Source organism: Psittacula echo (genome assembly GCF_963264785.1).
Source record: "Psittacula echo genome assembly, chromosome: 2".
Lineage (NCBI taxonomy): Eukaryota > Metazoa > Chordata > Aves > Psittaciformes > Psittacidae > Psittacula > Psittacula echo.
Window position 1 is genome coordinate 125,254,997 of NC_137737.1, and position 17,258 is coordinate 125,272,254.

The window sequence follows — 17,258 nt, forward strand, 5'->3', positions numbered from 1 at the left end:
ATGGATATACTGGAGAGTCCAGCAAAAGGCCACAAAGATGATGAAGGGACTGGAGCATCTCTCCTATGAGGAAAGGCTGAGAGAGCTCAGACTGTTCAGCCTGGAGAAGAAAAGGCTCAGGGGGAACTCATCAAAGTATATAAACACCTGAAGGGAGGATACAAAGATAACCGAGCCACGCTCTTCCCAGTGGTGCCCAGTGACAGCACTAGAGGTAATGGGCACAAATTGAAACTCCTCTAAACATTTGGAGACACTTTTTCACTGAGTGTGAAGGAGCACTGGCACAGGTTACCCAGAAGCTGTGGAGCTTCCCTCCTTGGAGATAATTCAAAAGCCAGGACATGCTCCTGGGGAAACTGCTCTGGGTGGCCATGCCTGAGCAAGGGGCTTGGACCAGTCAACCTCCAGAGAGCCTTTCAAACTCAGCCCTCCTGTGTGATTCTGTGTTAGTATCTTCAACTATCCAGACCTCAATGATCCTGTGGAATCCTGACAGGAGTAGTTTGGGCTTTTCCAGTAAGTGATCCTCGCTGAAACTGGTAGCTGAGTAAACAGTCTAGTGCTATGTTTTCCAAACAAGGAAATAAAATGATCATCTTTCTTGCAAAAAGGGAATTTGCCAAGAATCAGCAGAGGCTAGTACTGCAACCAGGAACTCCTGCAGCCAGTGCTGCACTCTTAATTTGAAGATACGGAAGATGCTTTATATGAATACTAAAAAAGAGCAAATTAATCCCACCTGATCAGATTAATAAAAACCTCTGGCAAGACACTTTACACTTTATAGAGATCCGTAGCATCTGACTGCTTCAGAACAATTAGCAATAAAGCACTTGCCCATAAAACCTGCATATAAACACTGTGTGATTTGTCTGTGTCTTCATTTCAATGTTAACTACTATGTTACTTCCACATATGGTAAAACAAAACTAAAAGGAGAATCGGATGCCTTCTTTAAGTATTGGGACTAACAGAGAGGCTACAAAATACAAATATGAAATGCCAAACCACGAGCCACAGGAAAAGAACCAGATCACATAAAAAGAGAGGAAAAAAAGAGAAGGAGCTGTACATGAAGTAGCATCCTCCTAGGCTCGGAAAGAGAAGGCAAAAAAAGGGAGTACAATGACACCATTAAAAATGTGAATGGATACCTATATGTTGCTATCATAATGCTTATCTTACCCACCTAAAAAGCTTCAGCTTTCATCAAAACAAAAAGACTGTTTTCAGCACTTTTGTGTCACCCAACAATTATTTGGAAAAGAGCAGGCATGCTTTCCTCATAGGAAAGGAGACTGATTATGTATGTTCAAGAGATTACTTGTGTAAAATCCAAGTAAGATTTACTTTACCCTGCAAAAGTTGGGAACTCCCCTCCTGCCCAGAAATATAAAAAGGAATAATATAAAGAAGTTCTCAAAGAAGGCACAGAAAGATTGAAAAAGGAGAAGTAAAGAATGGAAATCCATGGAAGGAGCTAGATACCCTCCTTGGAAAAATAACCCATTTGAAAAGCAGACGTGCCATAAGCAAAGGGAATAATGCTTTTAGCTGTATATGCTTTGACACAAATGCAACAAGAGTATTTTGAACGTGTCTAAAAGGTAAGATGTCCAAAATGGTGCTCTAGAAGGATTTCTAATATTCACCTGTAAGAATACCCAGAAACCTAATTTTGATCATATGTGGAAATCAAAACACATGTTCTGCTAGTGAGTATTTACTTCAAAATCTTTCCAGGTATAGGACGTAGTAAGTTACGGCTAATTCAATTGGACTTTTACATCTGGAAACTCGGTTTCAAATTCTATTTTTGGCTGTTACCAAAACGCAAAAAAATTATCCTGCTAATTCCTAGATGTTTCAGTTTTATCTTAGTACTATTTTTTGGATGTAAGTAATTCACACCTGCTCACACAGAAAAGTAGGTGAGGTAGTGACAGATGATTTAACTCATCTTTTAAGCACGAATGAAGCTCTCTTAGAGTGCTATCTGATACATAACTCTAAATTAAGGAAAGACTGATGTGCAAAAGGTTCCCTTTTGTTTCAGTTTTTCTTTAGGCCTGAACTAGGTAATACCCAGTAGCAAATTTTATAAACTAGTTGATAAACAGAGAAAAAGTAATAATACAACAGTTCAACATTAAGACGATCAGATTTGACAACTAGTGGTGTTCCACCTCAGTATTGCTAGGATAGGGGGAAAAAAACCCCTCATCTTTGTTAAAATGCTGAGTGTGATCTCTTGCTATTCTGTTCCAAGATGTATGTGTATAACGTAATACCTAGAACAGTACATGCCTTGTTCCAAGAAATTTCACGTAGAGTTAAACATGAAAGGAAAATGTTACCAAATACGCCAGACAATTTTCATTAAAAAATTAGGATTCATAGAAACCTATGATGGAAGTTAACTATCATCCACAGAGGCTCAAATCTGTTGGACTGTTGCAGTATTTTAGTATGTTGCGGAAAAAGCCTCCTATCAAGTCTACCTATCAGTAGCATGCTTCTTTTATGGGAAGAAAATGACATAAAAATTAGGTAGTATTTCTCAAAAAATCCACCTTTTAAAAACTGAATTAGGTTACAGTTTCAAGGTTTGGGGTTTTTTCCCCTTACTCCAAATGGCAATTCTAGTTTTTAACAGTTCCATCATTTACAACACAAAAGTAGTATATCTAGCACATAATTTATCACTACATTCCAAGAATGCTTCTCTTACATAACAGCTTTTTGTTCACCCCAGCTATTAGATATCTAACAGTTTGAAATCAGTAAGTCATCTAGCTAAACTATTTGACAAAGTATAAATATTAACAATCATCTTACGCATGAGGGATTGTAGTTTTGAAAATATCCAGCATGCAAGTACAAGTTTTATCCCAGATTTCTAAGGTAAACTTTTCACCATTCAGGATGACAACATTCTCCAAACAGTTTGTACCAGACCGTGCCAGTTGCTCATTGTCTGAAAGACAAACAGTGCATTTGTTTATTCACATCCAACACAGTAAAACATTAACATTGTTTAGCATAATTTGGTTCAGTCCTACCTTGCTGCACACACCAGTACAGCTGTGCAAATATATCATCCAAAAGAACATCACTAAGTACTTCCAAATACTGTGTGAATACATCACATATTGCATAAAGTGCGTGGTTGCAAGTAGTTGTCATCCATTCAGCTTTCTAGGAGGAAAAAGAAAAAAAGTTACAACTTCTTTTAACATGAAACTTTTAGGACACACATTCTTGCAGGCAGACAGATATTTGTATTTACTCAATCTGAATTGCTTCATAGTGACATGCAATTCCTTTCTATTATTTCAAAACACCTAAAACTTGGATCCCCAACTTTTGCTTTGCTAACTAGCACGTTTAAAGAACTACAGAAACAGACAAAGCAAGATAAGTTTTCAATGTTTCTCCTAAATATTTGCCAGGGAATAGTCAGAGACTCCCAAACAGCTGACAATTTTGATCAGACTTCTAATGTTAATAATTTATGCATAATCCACACTAAAGACATTTCTGTTTCACTTCCTTGTCAGGACAGTACCTGGTCCTGGTTTGGCAGGTCAAAACCTGTTTGGCTGATCAAAAAGATGTAGTGAAACATAGTGCTGTTTTGGGTAGGCTTTTTTGTCTGTTTGTTTGGTTGTGATTTTTTATTTCTCTAGTCATCAAAAGTTTTGAACTAGCAGATCTTACTTCTTCTGATCATGAAATGATTTGTACCCTGATTCCAGACGTCATTTGTAAAAGCTGCAGTTCTTACAAACCCTGGATCTGCTGCATTTTGTGATAGTCTGCTATTGTTTGTAAACTACTAGGGCTTCTACACACATGGTTTAAAAAAATGAGAAAAGTGACAACACCTCTGACAGAATGCTAACAAAACAAAATAAATTCACTAAAACCACAGGTCAACTATGCAAGTTTTGAGGTTTGCTTTATATTACTTGATAAGCTATATTACTAATCAGGTGTTCTACAATAAATATAGACCTCATCTATATAAATATAGATCCCACTTTTTTTTTCACCTCAGTCTGCTGTTCTGGCAGTTTCATGTTGTCAAATATCCTGAAGACAATCCGAAACAAATCTTGCCACCAGTGTTTCTCATAAGTATGGCCATATGTCTTCATTATTTCAAACATTACTGTTAAGCCCCTGAAATGAAGAAAGAACAACACGTACTAAGAGTTACAAAAGACATGCATTAGATCAAGTATGTCCAAATGTAACAATTTAACATATACGGACTATAAACTGCATTTAGAGTTGACCTTCAACATTAAAATAATGCTGTTCGTTACATGTTAGGAAAGTTAAAAGTTGTCCTTCACATTTCACTGTGTTCAATGCATAAACTGATTGCAAATTCAGCTGAGCTGTTTTAAATAGTTTATAGATTCTATAATAAACTCAAAACAGTCACTGTATTTTAATTTACTTAAGTGCTAATTTAATTTCAAATGAACTATTTAAATAGTTCATGGCTATTCATCCTAAACAGGCGCTATTTGAATATTTAAGGAAGTGAAACAATTATCTATTTAACTTAATGCCATCACAACCACGTAACTTCATAGAATCATAGAATAGTTAGGGTTGGAAAGGACCTTAAGTTCCAACCCCCCTGCCATGGGCAGGGACACCTCACACTAAACCATGCCACCCAAGGCTCTGTCCAACCTGGCCTTGAACACCGCCAGGGATCGAGAATTCACAACCTCCCTGGGCAACCCATTCCAGTGCCTCACCACCCTCTCAGTAAAGAATTTCTTCCTTATATCCAATCTAAACTTCCCTTGTTTAAGTTTTAACCCTTTACCCCTTGTCCTGTCACTACAGTCCCTGATGAATAGTCCCTCCCCAGCATCCCTATAGCCCCCCTTCAGATACTGGCAGGCTGCTATTAGGTCTCCACACAGCCTTCTCTTCTCCAGGCTGAACAGCCCCAACTTTCTTCATTATTCAGTATAACGGAAGAGAATGATTTTATATGTAAAGAACACAGATTTTCTACATTGCAGCATCTATTTAAAAGGTGTTTTTAAAAAGTCTGTTTATAAAGATTTTGGTGTTCCCACAGTGGTATCACCTAAATTAAAATATCTAAGTCATTCTACGATAGCTGTGTTTACAAGAGAGTTGTTCCAATTTTAAAAGTACGAAGTAAGACTTTTAAAATTTGAATTACAAACACTGATTGTTACCTGGTTCTTACATCTAATTTGCATCTATTGATGATACATGACAACTCAAACAGGATTGGGAACCATCCTCGCACCCACACTCTGTCTTCGGGAGCTACATTCATATCATCACTTGTGTATTCCTTGAATGCCTTTAGAAGAAAAGATAGGGTTACACAGAGTCATAAGAGTTAGATTTTTTCAAAACAGAACACTATTTGGACTGTAAATAAAAATCCTGGCTATATTAGTACACACCCTGATACCTCAGGTGAGCTGGCAATCAAAATAATAATACTAAGAAGGCCAAGTGTTTTCAAAGTAATGCTTAGTATATGATGAAAAATAAACTGAAAAAAAAAAAACAAACCCAAACAAGATGAGACATTCAAGCATCAATTTTTGCCTGCACTTCAGTGTGAGTCTCTTACTCTCTCTTTATAGAGATAGCACTGAAAGTGAGGATCTATCATAACGTTTTGAGGATATAATGTGTTTTTGCTTACGCCATTATCCATTCTTTCCATTTCTCCGCAGAGAGCACATCCTGAGATACTCTGAGTTCCAGCAGCTCTCAGGAAAGCTAGCCACTGCTGAACTTTGTGGATGGAGATGGGGGGAAGAGATTAAAAAAAAACAAAACTAAAAAGCCTGATACTTTCAAGCCCTGTGGCATTTTATACTCCTATTGCTTCTGAATAAAGCACATTTCTCATTGATCTCTGAAACTTGAAGGGAAGCCAGTAAGATTCGCATGAGTATTTTTTTCTCTGCAAAAGCACTACTGATTAAAGCACTTTTAATTTAGTTAGATGATACCTGAGGTCTGTCAGATACGTATTTTGCACAGTGGCGAATGAGGCGGATCGCTTCCATACTAGTATCTGGAAATGCTGCATTGCAGGCAAATTCAGACAAGCACTTTACTGCATCCTGGAAAGAATCTATGGTTGCTGGGAAGTGTTTCTCAAACACAATTGCTAGGAGAAAAGCGTGAACAGAAGAAAAAATGTGTCATGCTTTAAAATCTATTAACTCTAATACGAACTGACTGTAACAGAAGTCATGAGAGACTGGTTCATTGATTGGTGGTGTCAAATGCATGAGTAGTAATAAAAACTAAAAAATGAACACTCAACCATAAAATCACCAAGAGGGCATTCTGTTTTGACAGTAAGTATCTAAAAGAAAACAAGGTAGCATTTAATCTAAATGAGGGAAATTTTAACAGTTAAGCAAGAACACAGCAATAGGTTTACTGCTTAATAGTCTGTATGATCAGAGCCTAAGAGGAATACCTAGAGCACAGAGTGACATCTACAAAAGGAATATGGTCCTGTTGCCTTTATTTTACGTCACTTTTGAGGAAAAAAAAAAATCAAACCCATTCTTCATCAATGCTGAAAAAGTTTTAGGAAGTTGAAGAGGTTGAGACGGAAAAAAAGAGATCCCTTATGGCACTTAAAGCCTGAGATCTGAATTAGAATGGGAATTAAAAAATCATCATAGTGCCACCTTGCTCAGCCCTTTTTCCTTAATAGGGACATAGACAAGCACAATTCAGGAACAAGGAAAAAGATAAGCAAACAACATAATAGTAAAATGACTATAGTGACTATTAAGTAAAATTATCTACAGTTTGACTTGTTTTACTCCAGAATGCTATACACAGGTAAGCTTGTTTTTTTTTTTTTTTCTGAAAGGCATAAAGGAAGACAGATAACTATAATCTTATTGAATTAATTTCCTAAGTATTTTCCCAGAGGACTGGTCAAAAGTGTAAAACATTGGTTCTACAGCACGAAGTGGGCTTAACTCTGCAGGCTGTAGAGCCAAAGATAAACAAAGCTTCTCAGTCGCTGGAGTCACATGGACCTTTATGATATCTGAATATGGCCAATACTCACTGACAATGTGTCCTGTAGTTTGGAATGCAAGTTCCACTATACTTTCATCCTGATCTGAGGCTGCCAGATGAAATACTGAAAAAATGTTTTTCCAGCCAGAACGAATGTTAGCAGCCTGGGAATTTACCATCTGTGCAATACAGCGTACAACCATGTCTCGAATAGTAGGAGACCTAAATTAAGATAATGAACAATAATTGTTTAAACTAAATTACACCATCAATTAGAATAGTATAATCACCCAGCAACTGATTTTACAAAAGCAATTTGAAACATTAATTTCAGAAGTTGGTGCTTATGATCCCAAGCGATTTAGTTAATTGTATGTTATTACCTGTTTCTCTTCATGATATGTTCAAACGGTCTTAGAAAGTCCTTCTGGAATCGGAAATTAGCAAGTTCTCCTTTTTCTAAGAACTTCATTGATAACTGCCTTAATGAGTCCACTGCAAAAATAGCTACATCTTCATTGGGATTGCAGCCAACCTGATAACGTGAAGCAGAAACACGTAGTAAGCTTGCATCAGAAATGCATTCTGCCTAAGCTGCCTTCACATTTGATAATGGAGAAATAAGCAGTACTGGAAAATTAACAAAATTAAACAGTAACCAGTTCCACAAACTGCACTGCTAATGCAATTCAATAATCCCTAACCAATTCAAGCTATTTTCTACATTATCTATCGTAGCATTTAAAACTTCCTAAAAATAAGCAAGCTGCCCAGAAAGACTTCAACAGGCCATATTAAAAACGCATGTCAAATATTCACCTGATAAACAGTCAATTTAAACTTGAACAGAAAACAGCCTTGTATCCCAAACCTCATATGACATCTCTAAAAATCAGAACATACAAATAAAGGCAGACAGTTCTAGATCTAGGTCACAATAAAAAGTGTTAAGCTACTTATACAGAAGGAAGGAAAAACCAGTGTAATTCAGATGAGCACATGCTTTTCCAACAAAACTCTAACTAAAATTTATTTCTATCAATAATTCAAGGAGCATGCAGTATAATTATTAACAGGAATACCTTATTAAAATGATCTCCAATAACTTCCCAGATTCTAGACCACTGTAGCCTTATCCGGCCCATGTTGTAGTAAGAAATTTCTACTATCTTCTGCAGACTAAACATTCGAGGGTGGGTAGCAGAGAGCAGTTCATCCATGGAAACAGCACAAAGCCAGCGAACGAAATCCACTGTTAAATGACCACAGATTCAGATGCAGTATTTTCACAGGGTTTAAGACAAAGCTGCTTTGTAGTTTATGGGGAAGGGGGGAAAGATAAAACCTACCAATAGCATTTCCATCCAACCTTGTAGATCCCGTAAATATTCTGTAAAGGGCAGTTTAAGACACTGTTACAATTTCTTAAAAAAGAATCTATTAAACATGTACTCAAGATTTTTGGAAACTATATACAGACACCATGAAATACTTGTATTTGTTAAAAATAATTACTAATTGTGGAAAAATACTGAGCTTTGAAACTAGAATCAGAAATATTTAAATTACTTTTAATATTTAAAAATAACTCCCATAAGCAGGTGGGGAGACTGGGAGGAGAGCACTGATTCTAATACTATCCCCTCTCTGACAGTGACTGATGAATAATGTCAGTAGTTTATAGACTATTCATCCTTGCTCCAAATACAGAAGTCAAACTTCCCCAGTGATCAATTCCTGTTTATCATGACAAATACTTGAAACACTTCACATTATGAAGAGGGGAGAAATACTGCAAATCTAAAGAGCTATTATGTGTTTGACATTAAGCATCCAGTTCACTTGATGTGAGATTACTGCAAGGCAACTTTCATTGAACTGACATTGATTCTTGCCTATATACAATCTAATAATTTTAGATCAGTGAAAAGGCCTGTTGCCTAATCTTTGTTCTGTTCTTTCCTGCAAAAATACTTCTGGCTCCACAAAATAGGGAAAAACCCACAAAACCAAAATGCACTTTAATGTTGTAATATTTATATATTTTTTTCCATCTAAGGGTAAACTAATAAGGCCTTATTATTAGTACAGGGTACTGAAATATTGCTTAAAAAGCTTGAGGTGGCAACAGCAAATTTAATGCAATACCTGTCTACAGCAACGACAACACTTTGGGAGCTAGTTTCACCAATGGATTCCTGAATACTTGCTATCTGCTTCCAATCCACGTTTCCACCAACTACAATGAACAAAATTGGAAAAATAAGTAAGAGATAACAGAGAAAGGGCTGGGAAGAAAGAGGAAGAGAAATCATGCCACTACCAGTGTAATTAAATATATTTCTAATTCACAAAAAAGAGAAACACATGAGCATGAGTTTGGCATCTCATTGAACAGTTGCATGTCAGTCTAATTCTCTAAATTCTTTACCCATTTATAAACTGTATTACTCCCAGAAAATTGTCCACATTGGAACAACTGTGTGAATAGATACAAATGAAAAAAAAAACAAACCACAAGCACAGGAACCACCTTTTTCTCTGTATCTTTCAATGGCTATTTCAATGGTAATTCTGATACTGAAAGTACAGAACACATGATGGAAAATATTGCACAGAGGAGGAATTTCCACACTTTGTTAGCAGCAAGTGAGTAAATCTATCCTGGTAGGGTTTTTTAATCATTCACAGAGAAGAGCTCCCACTAAAACTCCATGTTACAGCTACCTCTCAAGTACGACAAAATTATCTCCTAACAATAGTGAGAAAAACCTGTAAATAAAAATAGCAGCATTGAGTTTCGAGGCTAGAAACTGTCACCCACACCTTGGAAAGCTCATGTTAAGAAAATGCTAAATCACAGTGAGCAAATTTCTGGCTATCTGGCTATGCAAGCCTTCCTCCATGCCCTGTAAGAAAATAAAATAAAAAAAAAAAAAAAGGAATCTTGCAGGAATCTTGAGGAATCTCGCAACCATTGTGGGTACCCTGTATTTTCTTGTTATTTTTTTCCTTGGGCTGCCTATCAGAAAGATAGGGGAGAACACAAGACTTGTAAGGAGGCCAGCAGTTCTGTTCTCAGAGCTTCGCAAAGACAAGAAGCTCTCACGTTTCAGACTGCCTTCTGAAAGTTTGTCTCTGAGCCTTGCTGTGCTCCACACCTGGAATTGGCTGGAGATGACTGGCTATTCATTCTATATAAACTACCTATCTGAAGTATTTTTCCAGAGCACAGTAACCTTTTTGTACATACAAGCACACATACGTAACCTTACACTAGTACTTCAGCAACTTCTGTTGCTGTTGGGTTTGACTGAGACTCTCATATCTCTATTCTTTTACTGGCACAAAAGCTGCCAGTATCAATTAGCTTCTATCTTGGTAATGCTTTAACTAAGAAACATATCAAATGAGCAGCTGTGTGAAGTGAACTTCATGTGCTATTTCTAAGAAGTTAGGTAACCCTAACCAACTCTGCCAGTTTGCATGAAAATTCCTTACATCACTGGACTTCTAAACAATGCTGGGAAACAGATTTACAGCAGCTTTATGTTCCAGATCTTTTACAATGAAACGTTGAGTCACCTATATAATTCTGCTTTATGAAAAACTGATTCATCACATTCCTTTGTCCAAAGAGGATTTCTGCTTATCTGGGAAGTACTATTTGGCTATGACCTACTCAGAGCAGCAGGATTTGTCTTCCAATTTTGTGAACGGAAACTAGAAAGGAAAGCTGAACTTCACAGTTACAAGTCAGACAATATTCCTACCAAAGAAACAAAGGAATAAGATGCTTAATCATCTACTTTTACAACCCACATGATTGTGATGCTTTGTATTTTCAAGCTGGTTTGAAAGATGAAGCTTTCGTGTCAGTAGACTGCAACTTCACTTACGCTAATTGTACATCTACTTTCTTTACTGTAAAATATGTGTCAGTATACATGGACATAGGCTATATGGGTTCTCACAAGAATTTAGATTTATAGGAAGGTTGCCTGAAAGCCATAGTTTCAAAGGATCATAGAAAGAAAATTTAAGTATCTGCAACACGGAATTTGTGGAGAAGAATGAACAAACTAAACAGTTGAGAAAAATGATTATATTCTAACAGTGCCTAAATGCATGAAACCCAAACTGAGCTGGCATTTTCCTGTAATATTGAAGTGGTATTATTAAAAACTAATATATATAAAAAAGTAAAAAAAAATTAAGTTTCCATATTCCAAATATGCACTGTAACAAGCATTCAAGAAAGTCAATTCAGAGAAACATTTTATGCATTTGGGCACAGACTGTCTTCCTTAGTAATGTAGTTGAAAGAGGGGAAAAAAGTCTTCATGAGCTGGATCTACACCAACAACTAGCAAATATGATTTACAGACACCTGACTACAGTTTACATTCTTGAGCTATTAGGGCTTAAAATCTTAAAAGGCCAGTCACTTCAGCGTACAGAAACTGCCAGCATTTGGAAACAGCAAAGTTGGATGGGTCATTGGGGAACAATAAACTGGAAGATGCATATTAGAACGGCAGGGAGAAGCTCATTATATGAGACACTGGCAGACACATTAATTTCAGGTACAAGGTTTCCCTTCAGCAGCTCTTGGCATGGTGAGGGGAGTACAGAGGCAGGCCAAAGGAGAGCCTGAAGGAAAGAAAAAGACTGTAGAGTAAGAAAAACTGTCTGAGGAGAACGCAAAACCAGACATCTAGGACTAGCTGAAGGCTACAATCAGGAAAGTTAGTAAAATTATAATTTCTCCTAGAAAAAGAAAAGAATAGTTACATGAAAATTTGAGGGAGCACAAAGCTCTTGCTCAGCTGTGGGTTAAGCTATTCAAAAGGCAGGAGGATACTGAGTATCATACTGAAATGGAAACTTGCTAAAGTCAAATGGAGCTATACATACTTCCTTAATGCTTTCATAGTTTCCTAATACCCTACACCTGTGTGCCTTTAGCTGTCTCCCTATTACAAAAAAAAATTAAAAAAATCAACCTTTTAAAGAGAGCTGAAGCTAAGGCTGGTATAGGTTTCTGGGATAGGAAACAACATCTTATTTACCGAATATATTTTGGCTCTATAGCCAACCTACAAAAGGCACTTCTTCAGTGCCACAGTAACTAAAAGAGGAGGAAACAGAATTTCAGCATTTGAGCTAAAATAATCTCCTACTTGGTTTGAGTACTGTGGATTTCTTGCAGTTTCATAACAGGATGCTTAACCTACACATACTAACTTGCCTGATTGGTAAAATACTTGGTGAACTAACATTGCAACATCCTCAAATCTGGTCATACCATCACCAATCCATTCTTACTTGGTCAGATATATTGTAATAGAAATTAACAATTCATCATTTTCTAACATTTCTTGCTCACCCATCCTAGCAATACTTATCAGAGAAAACAAATACTCCAGAAATAGGAGTAAGTCTATTCAAAGTCTAAGAAAGTTTTACAACAACTTCTTCATGGTCTCGTCTCCAAATCTCACAGTCAACAATAACAGAAACAAAGAACAAACTTCAATATCTGTCTGAACAAAGCCAGTTAAATGAAATACTTTGTATATCCGTTACTTACCCAGTCCCAGCCCCACAAATTCATCAGGTGCCTGATCTTTTGTTCCAGTAAAAGAACCTTCCCTGCCACGCACTGTCCCTGAGATGTAGCGGGGTTTTACTCCAGTTCCTATTAACTGTGCCAGTTCAAGTTGACTAATGCATTTCAGAATCTATCCCAGGAAATAAAGAAGTTGTTTATCAACAGAAAGCAGTCTGAAATAGTACAAAATAAGTAAATAAAAGTCTTTAGGCAGATCTTTAGAAATACAAAATTCTAAGCACTCAAGGTCAGAAAAGTATTTCCGTTCTTCTCCCCAAAATGAGTGCTAATTTAAATACTATTGGATTAGTCTTTCATAATTTAATTTCTCACTTGGACATGTTTTGCTACTTTAATTGGCTGCATAATGTGCAATTCTACATTATGTATGTACAGAAGTACATACTTGGCACTTACCTAAAACCCACTATCTTCATGCACAAACAAGCACACTACTATGTTCAAAATCAATACACGTGCTTTCTTACAGTTTAAGTACAAATGACTTTTGTACCTCATGCCAGGAATTTCCTAAATAGTTTCCATCTGTATGAGCCACTGTGATGAGAGTTTTAATTGTGTCAATATTCTTCTGCTTCATTTCAGTAATACCAGAACTCACTGTCAGTAATGTAAATCTTGCTAATGCTTGGACATAGGCATCTCTTTCAAGCTACAAATGGGAGGGAAAACAGAAAAGTTGTCTGGTAAGTATTTTCTCAGTTTCTTGGTTCTTAGTGCAATCTGTGTGATTTCAGCAGCTATATTGTTTACTTTTTCTTCCTAGAACTGAATTTCTAAAGCATTCTACATAGTGAAAATGTCTCATCTTCTTCTGTAGTAAGCTGTGGGATGAAACCAGGCTCTCTCTATTCAGGACAATGATGTGTAATGTCTGAAAGAATACAACACTTTCTCTGTTTTTTTAGGGTTTTTTTTTTTTTTAGGAAACAGGATGCTGTTTCAGAAGAAACATGGCTTAATTTTTTTAACGCTCTTGTGCTATACCTGGACCTACTCTGAAAATTCTGCCTTAGCAGACTCTCTCAAGTTGTAGGATCATTTTGGCAACAGAATCTAAGTAATATAACTAAAAGGCAGGTTTTGCCAGTTCCACAAAACTGCTCTTTAGTTGTTTCAATCCACACAATTTGGAGTTCTCCAGAAGCTTGTGAGGCAAGACTGCCATGGGTGGGTGAACAGCAAGTGACCTATAATCTAAGCAGGTGAAATCACTCCTACAAAAAAGGGAAGTTCACATGTGGTGCCTGATTTTTATGTATAGGGTACCTATGAATACCAAAAGAAACTTCTAAGATCCCATATGAACCAACTACAATGATAAAAGGGATTACAGTTGAGCTCAGACATGAATTTTACTCTCCCATTTATGTATGACCCGAAGGCCATAAAGTGAAATCAGAGTTGTTGGTCATCAGAGAAACAAACGACAACTATGAAATATATTTAGCTGTTTGGATGTTTAAGACTATTTTGAAATAAATAAATCATTAAGCACATAATAAAACCAAATATAAAATACATAAAGTCCTAGGAAGAATATCTGTTTCACAAAGAAAAGACAAACACCACAACAGGTGGCAGTAATAGAAAGGGTGGAGTCTCACTGAGCCACATAGCATGGCTGCCACATTCAAACCCAATTACTACTACAGGGTATGTGCTGTCAAAGGAATAGCAAATGATGTATAAGCACAGAAAAATGGAAGTTTCATGGAAAGAGTACTATGCAAAGAAGCTTTAGAGTCTTCAAACTGTGTATCTTCTGTAAAAAAAAATATTTTCAGTTCTACCTTCTCTTTCTGTTCCATACAGGTATTCCCCTCTCTGTCCCTTCTCTAAGCCATCAAAGTACAAGAAATGTACAATGTGCTCATCAACCAGAAAGTAAAACCATATGATATAAGCAAATTAAGTACATCCTTTTGATGTGTATCTTGTCCCAGATGCTTAAAGACAAAAGCCAGACTCTGTGACAGTCTAAGATTAAAAGCATAAATAATTAAAAACACTCTTTAACTGATGTTTTAGAGGTGAACATGCAGAGTTTAAACTGTATTGTGTACTTCCAGAATTTTCTTAAAACTAAAAGTCTACAGCTCCCTCTATTATCTCTCAAGATGTGTAAACTAATGTTAACTGTTCTTAGACATCAATCTTAACTTCTACATATTTATTCAATGAAATAGAAAAGCTGCCAGCACCAGTTAAGCACCAGAGGAAAATTCTGCTTCCAATAGAAAAGATCCCTAAAAGTCAGCTCAAGTGCAGATCTGCCAGTCTACTTCAAACCACTAGACCTATCTGGCATCTGAAGTCAGACTACACTGCCATCTAATCAGGACCTTGTGCAATGGAATAATCCTGGATCATACGTAACATACTGAAAGCATCAACAAACCAATATTGTTTTTAATGATATCAACCAAACAGAATTCCCATAGGAAAACAAGTAGTAATACCACTTATATTGAAAAAACAAACCAAAAGTTTTTAAATTTCAGCAAATAAGAAGTGTGGGTTTTGAAATGCCTCCAGTTCAATCAAGTCTGTCCCAAGCCAATGCAAGGGAACAACTGATTTTGGTAGGTTCTTGGAGCATGGCTATCTCACCACATGTGTCCTCGCCATCCCCATCCAAGGCAGACCACTGCAGGGTCTGGGAGCCAATCTCTGCAGCTGCTGAAACTGATACTTGTACCAGTTCCACTTTTACAACTTAGAAACAAAATAACAGGAATGTGAATTTCATTGTACTACTGAAGGCTCCAGGGAAGGCTCTATTAATCAGATTTTTAACTCTGTTCAGCTTGGGGGGTGGGAGGGTGAAATGAAGTGGAAAGACAGAGGAAGGAAACCTTACATGATCTCAAATGGGCTTTTTTAAGCAGCTATATCAGAATTCCCAGTGTGATTTTCCACGTTAGTGATGGTAAGTTATCTGAACTGCTAAATACAAGTGCAAGGGGAGAAGGAAGCAAAGCATTCACTACCATATCACAGTTCAACAGTTTTTACTGAAAGTTAGTCTTATGAGGCTGGTTTTTGTTTTTGTTGTTTTGTTTTTTAAATGTTTTCAATGCACACATGAAATAATGCAATGTCAAACATGAATTTTGCATGCCCCCTCTCTTCAGCTATCCTTACAATGGATTTATTGCAGACCAGTACTCCATTTATTAACTAATAGTCTACAATAACATAATTATATATTCACTACCAATGATTTTAAAATGCGGTGAAAAAAGTGTGCTCCCCCCCCAAGCTTAAACAGAATTACACTCTGGAGCCAGAGGGTCTGGAATTCTTGGCCTTGTGCTTAATGCAAGATACATTCATGCATTACATCAGGAATGACATTTCCAGTGCCACAACTGTTAAAATGGTATCCAATAATAGAAGTCTCAGATTAGTATAATCTCTCTGAAGTTGGGATCAGTATTTCAAACACAGTTCACAGAGATACTATTTTACTTATGGAACAGGTTAGAAAGACTCATTTTATGAATCACAACAAAGGTAAACAGCTTTGTAATAAAGCTAGAAAGAAAATACTTTGACATGAAGTATTCAACTTGTGGGGATACAAAAATTCAGTACATAGGCATGGCAGCCACCTACTAGTTACAAAACACCAGGAAAAATTAAAGGCACTTTAAAGCACTTCCAGTCAAACATCAGATGAAGTAGTAATTGCAGAAGCAGGCAGTCTCTAGGTATTGCAGTGCATACAAGGACTCCTAGAAGCTCAGTAACATTTTACTAGTACATAAATCAAAGTATTGTCTCAATCTCAAATTTTTTACCTGAATGTTGAAAATGCAAGCAATGCGGATTGCGCATCGTATACCCTCCAAACAAAGAGAGGCAACTTCTGTGTCATCACAGTCCTGTAGACCCACACTGAATGCAGCCAGAAAGGGTGTCCATGCCAACTGCAACATATGCAAAATAAAAGCTCCATTAGCAACTGTTGGCATTTGAAGGGAATGATACACTTTCAACAGCTTGATAAAGTGTAAATCCTGTCCTTAACTCACATCATTAACCTTGAAGGTACGTTTTGCCAAAAGAGAAATGGAATAGAATAGACATGAAGCATAGAACAGAAGTAATGTAGCTTGATGCTCCCCTCAAAAACACTCTCCCTTACGAACCAACACACACACCCATTTTCAGATACCTTGAAAAAAAAAACCAATCCCCCCCCCCAAAGCCCCCAAAACTCTATGTCATTTAGATGTCTACGGGAGGTTTGGTACACTCAGGATTATTTTTATTTCTCATTGTAAAAAGATTGAGTCATTTCTCATTGTAAAAAGGTTGAGTCAATAGTCACTGCAAGAACCAACAGTGTGCAATGGATTGTTTTAATTTTCTTGCCCTTGGCCCTCAATCTTTTTGCATCTAAGGAACTGTAGATGTTTGCCATTCCTCTTTAGTTGGTACTAAGACTGTAATAGACCCAAGTAAATATTAATGCAGGAGAGTCCACGTGGTCCTGTCCTTGTGATCAAGGCTCCCTCTCCCACACGCAGAAAAATCAACC

General features: G+C 36.9%; 1 protein-coding gene across 6 annotated transcripts in view; it reads right to left on the minus strand.

Annotated features, from left to right (window-relative positions):
• ARFGEF1 (ARF guanine nucleotide exchange factor 1) overlaps positions 1-17,258 on the minus strand; it is a gene marked incomplete at its 5' end in the record, with an annotated part of 93,468 nt that overhangs the window by 9,743 nt on the left and 66,467 nt on the right. For all 6 annotated transcript variants that reach the window (XM_080610049.1, XM_080610047.1, XM_080610048.1 and 3 more), the window contains 13 exons: positions 2,842-2,980; positions 3,066-3,201; positions 4,059-4,188; positions 5,238-5,368; positions 6,036-6,196; positions 7,124-7,296; positions 7,458-7,609; positions 8,157-8,326; positions 8,424-8,464; positions 9,223-9,313; positions 12,668-12,818; positions 13,203-13,361; positions 16,516-16,644. In XM_080610049.1, the coding sequence (XP_080466175.1) occupies positions 2,842-2,980; positions 3,066-3,201; positions 4,059-4,188; positions 5,238-5,368; positions 6,036-6,196; positions 7,124-7,296; positions 7,458-7,609; positions 8,157-8,326; positions 8,424-8,464; positions 9,223-9,313; positions 12,668-12,818; positions 13,203-13,361; positions 16,516-16,644 (1,763 nt within the window). The remainder of the gene's footprint in view (positions 1-2,841; positions 2,981-3,065; positions 3,202-4,058; positions 4,189-5,237; positions 5,369-6,035; positions 6,197-7,123; positions 7,297-7,457; positions 7,610-8,156; positions 8,327-8,423; positions 8,465-9,222; positions 9,314-12,667; positions 12,819-13,202; positions 13,362-16,515; positions 16,645-17,258) is intronic.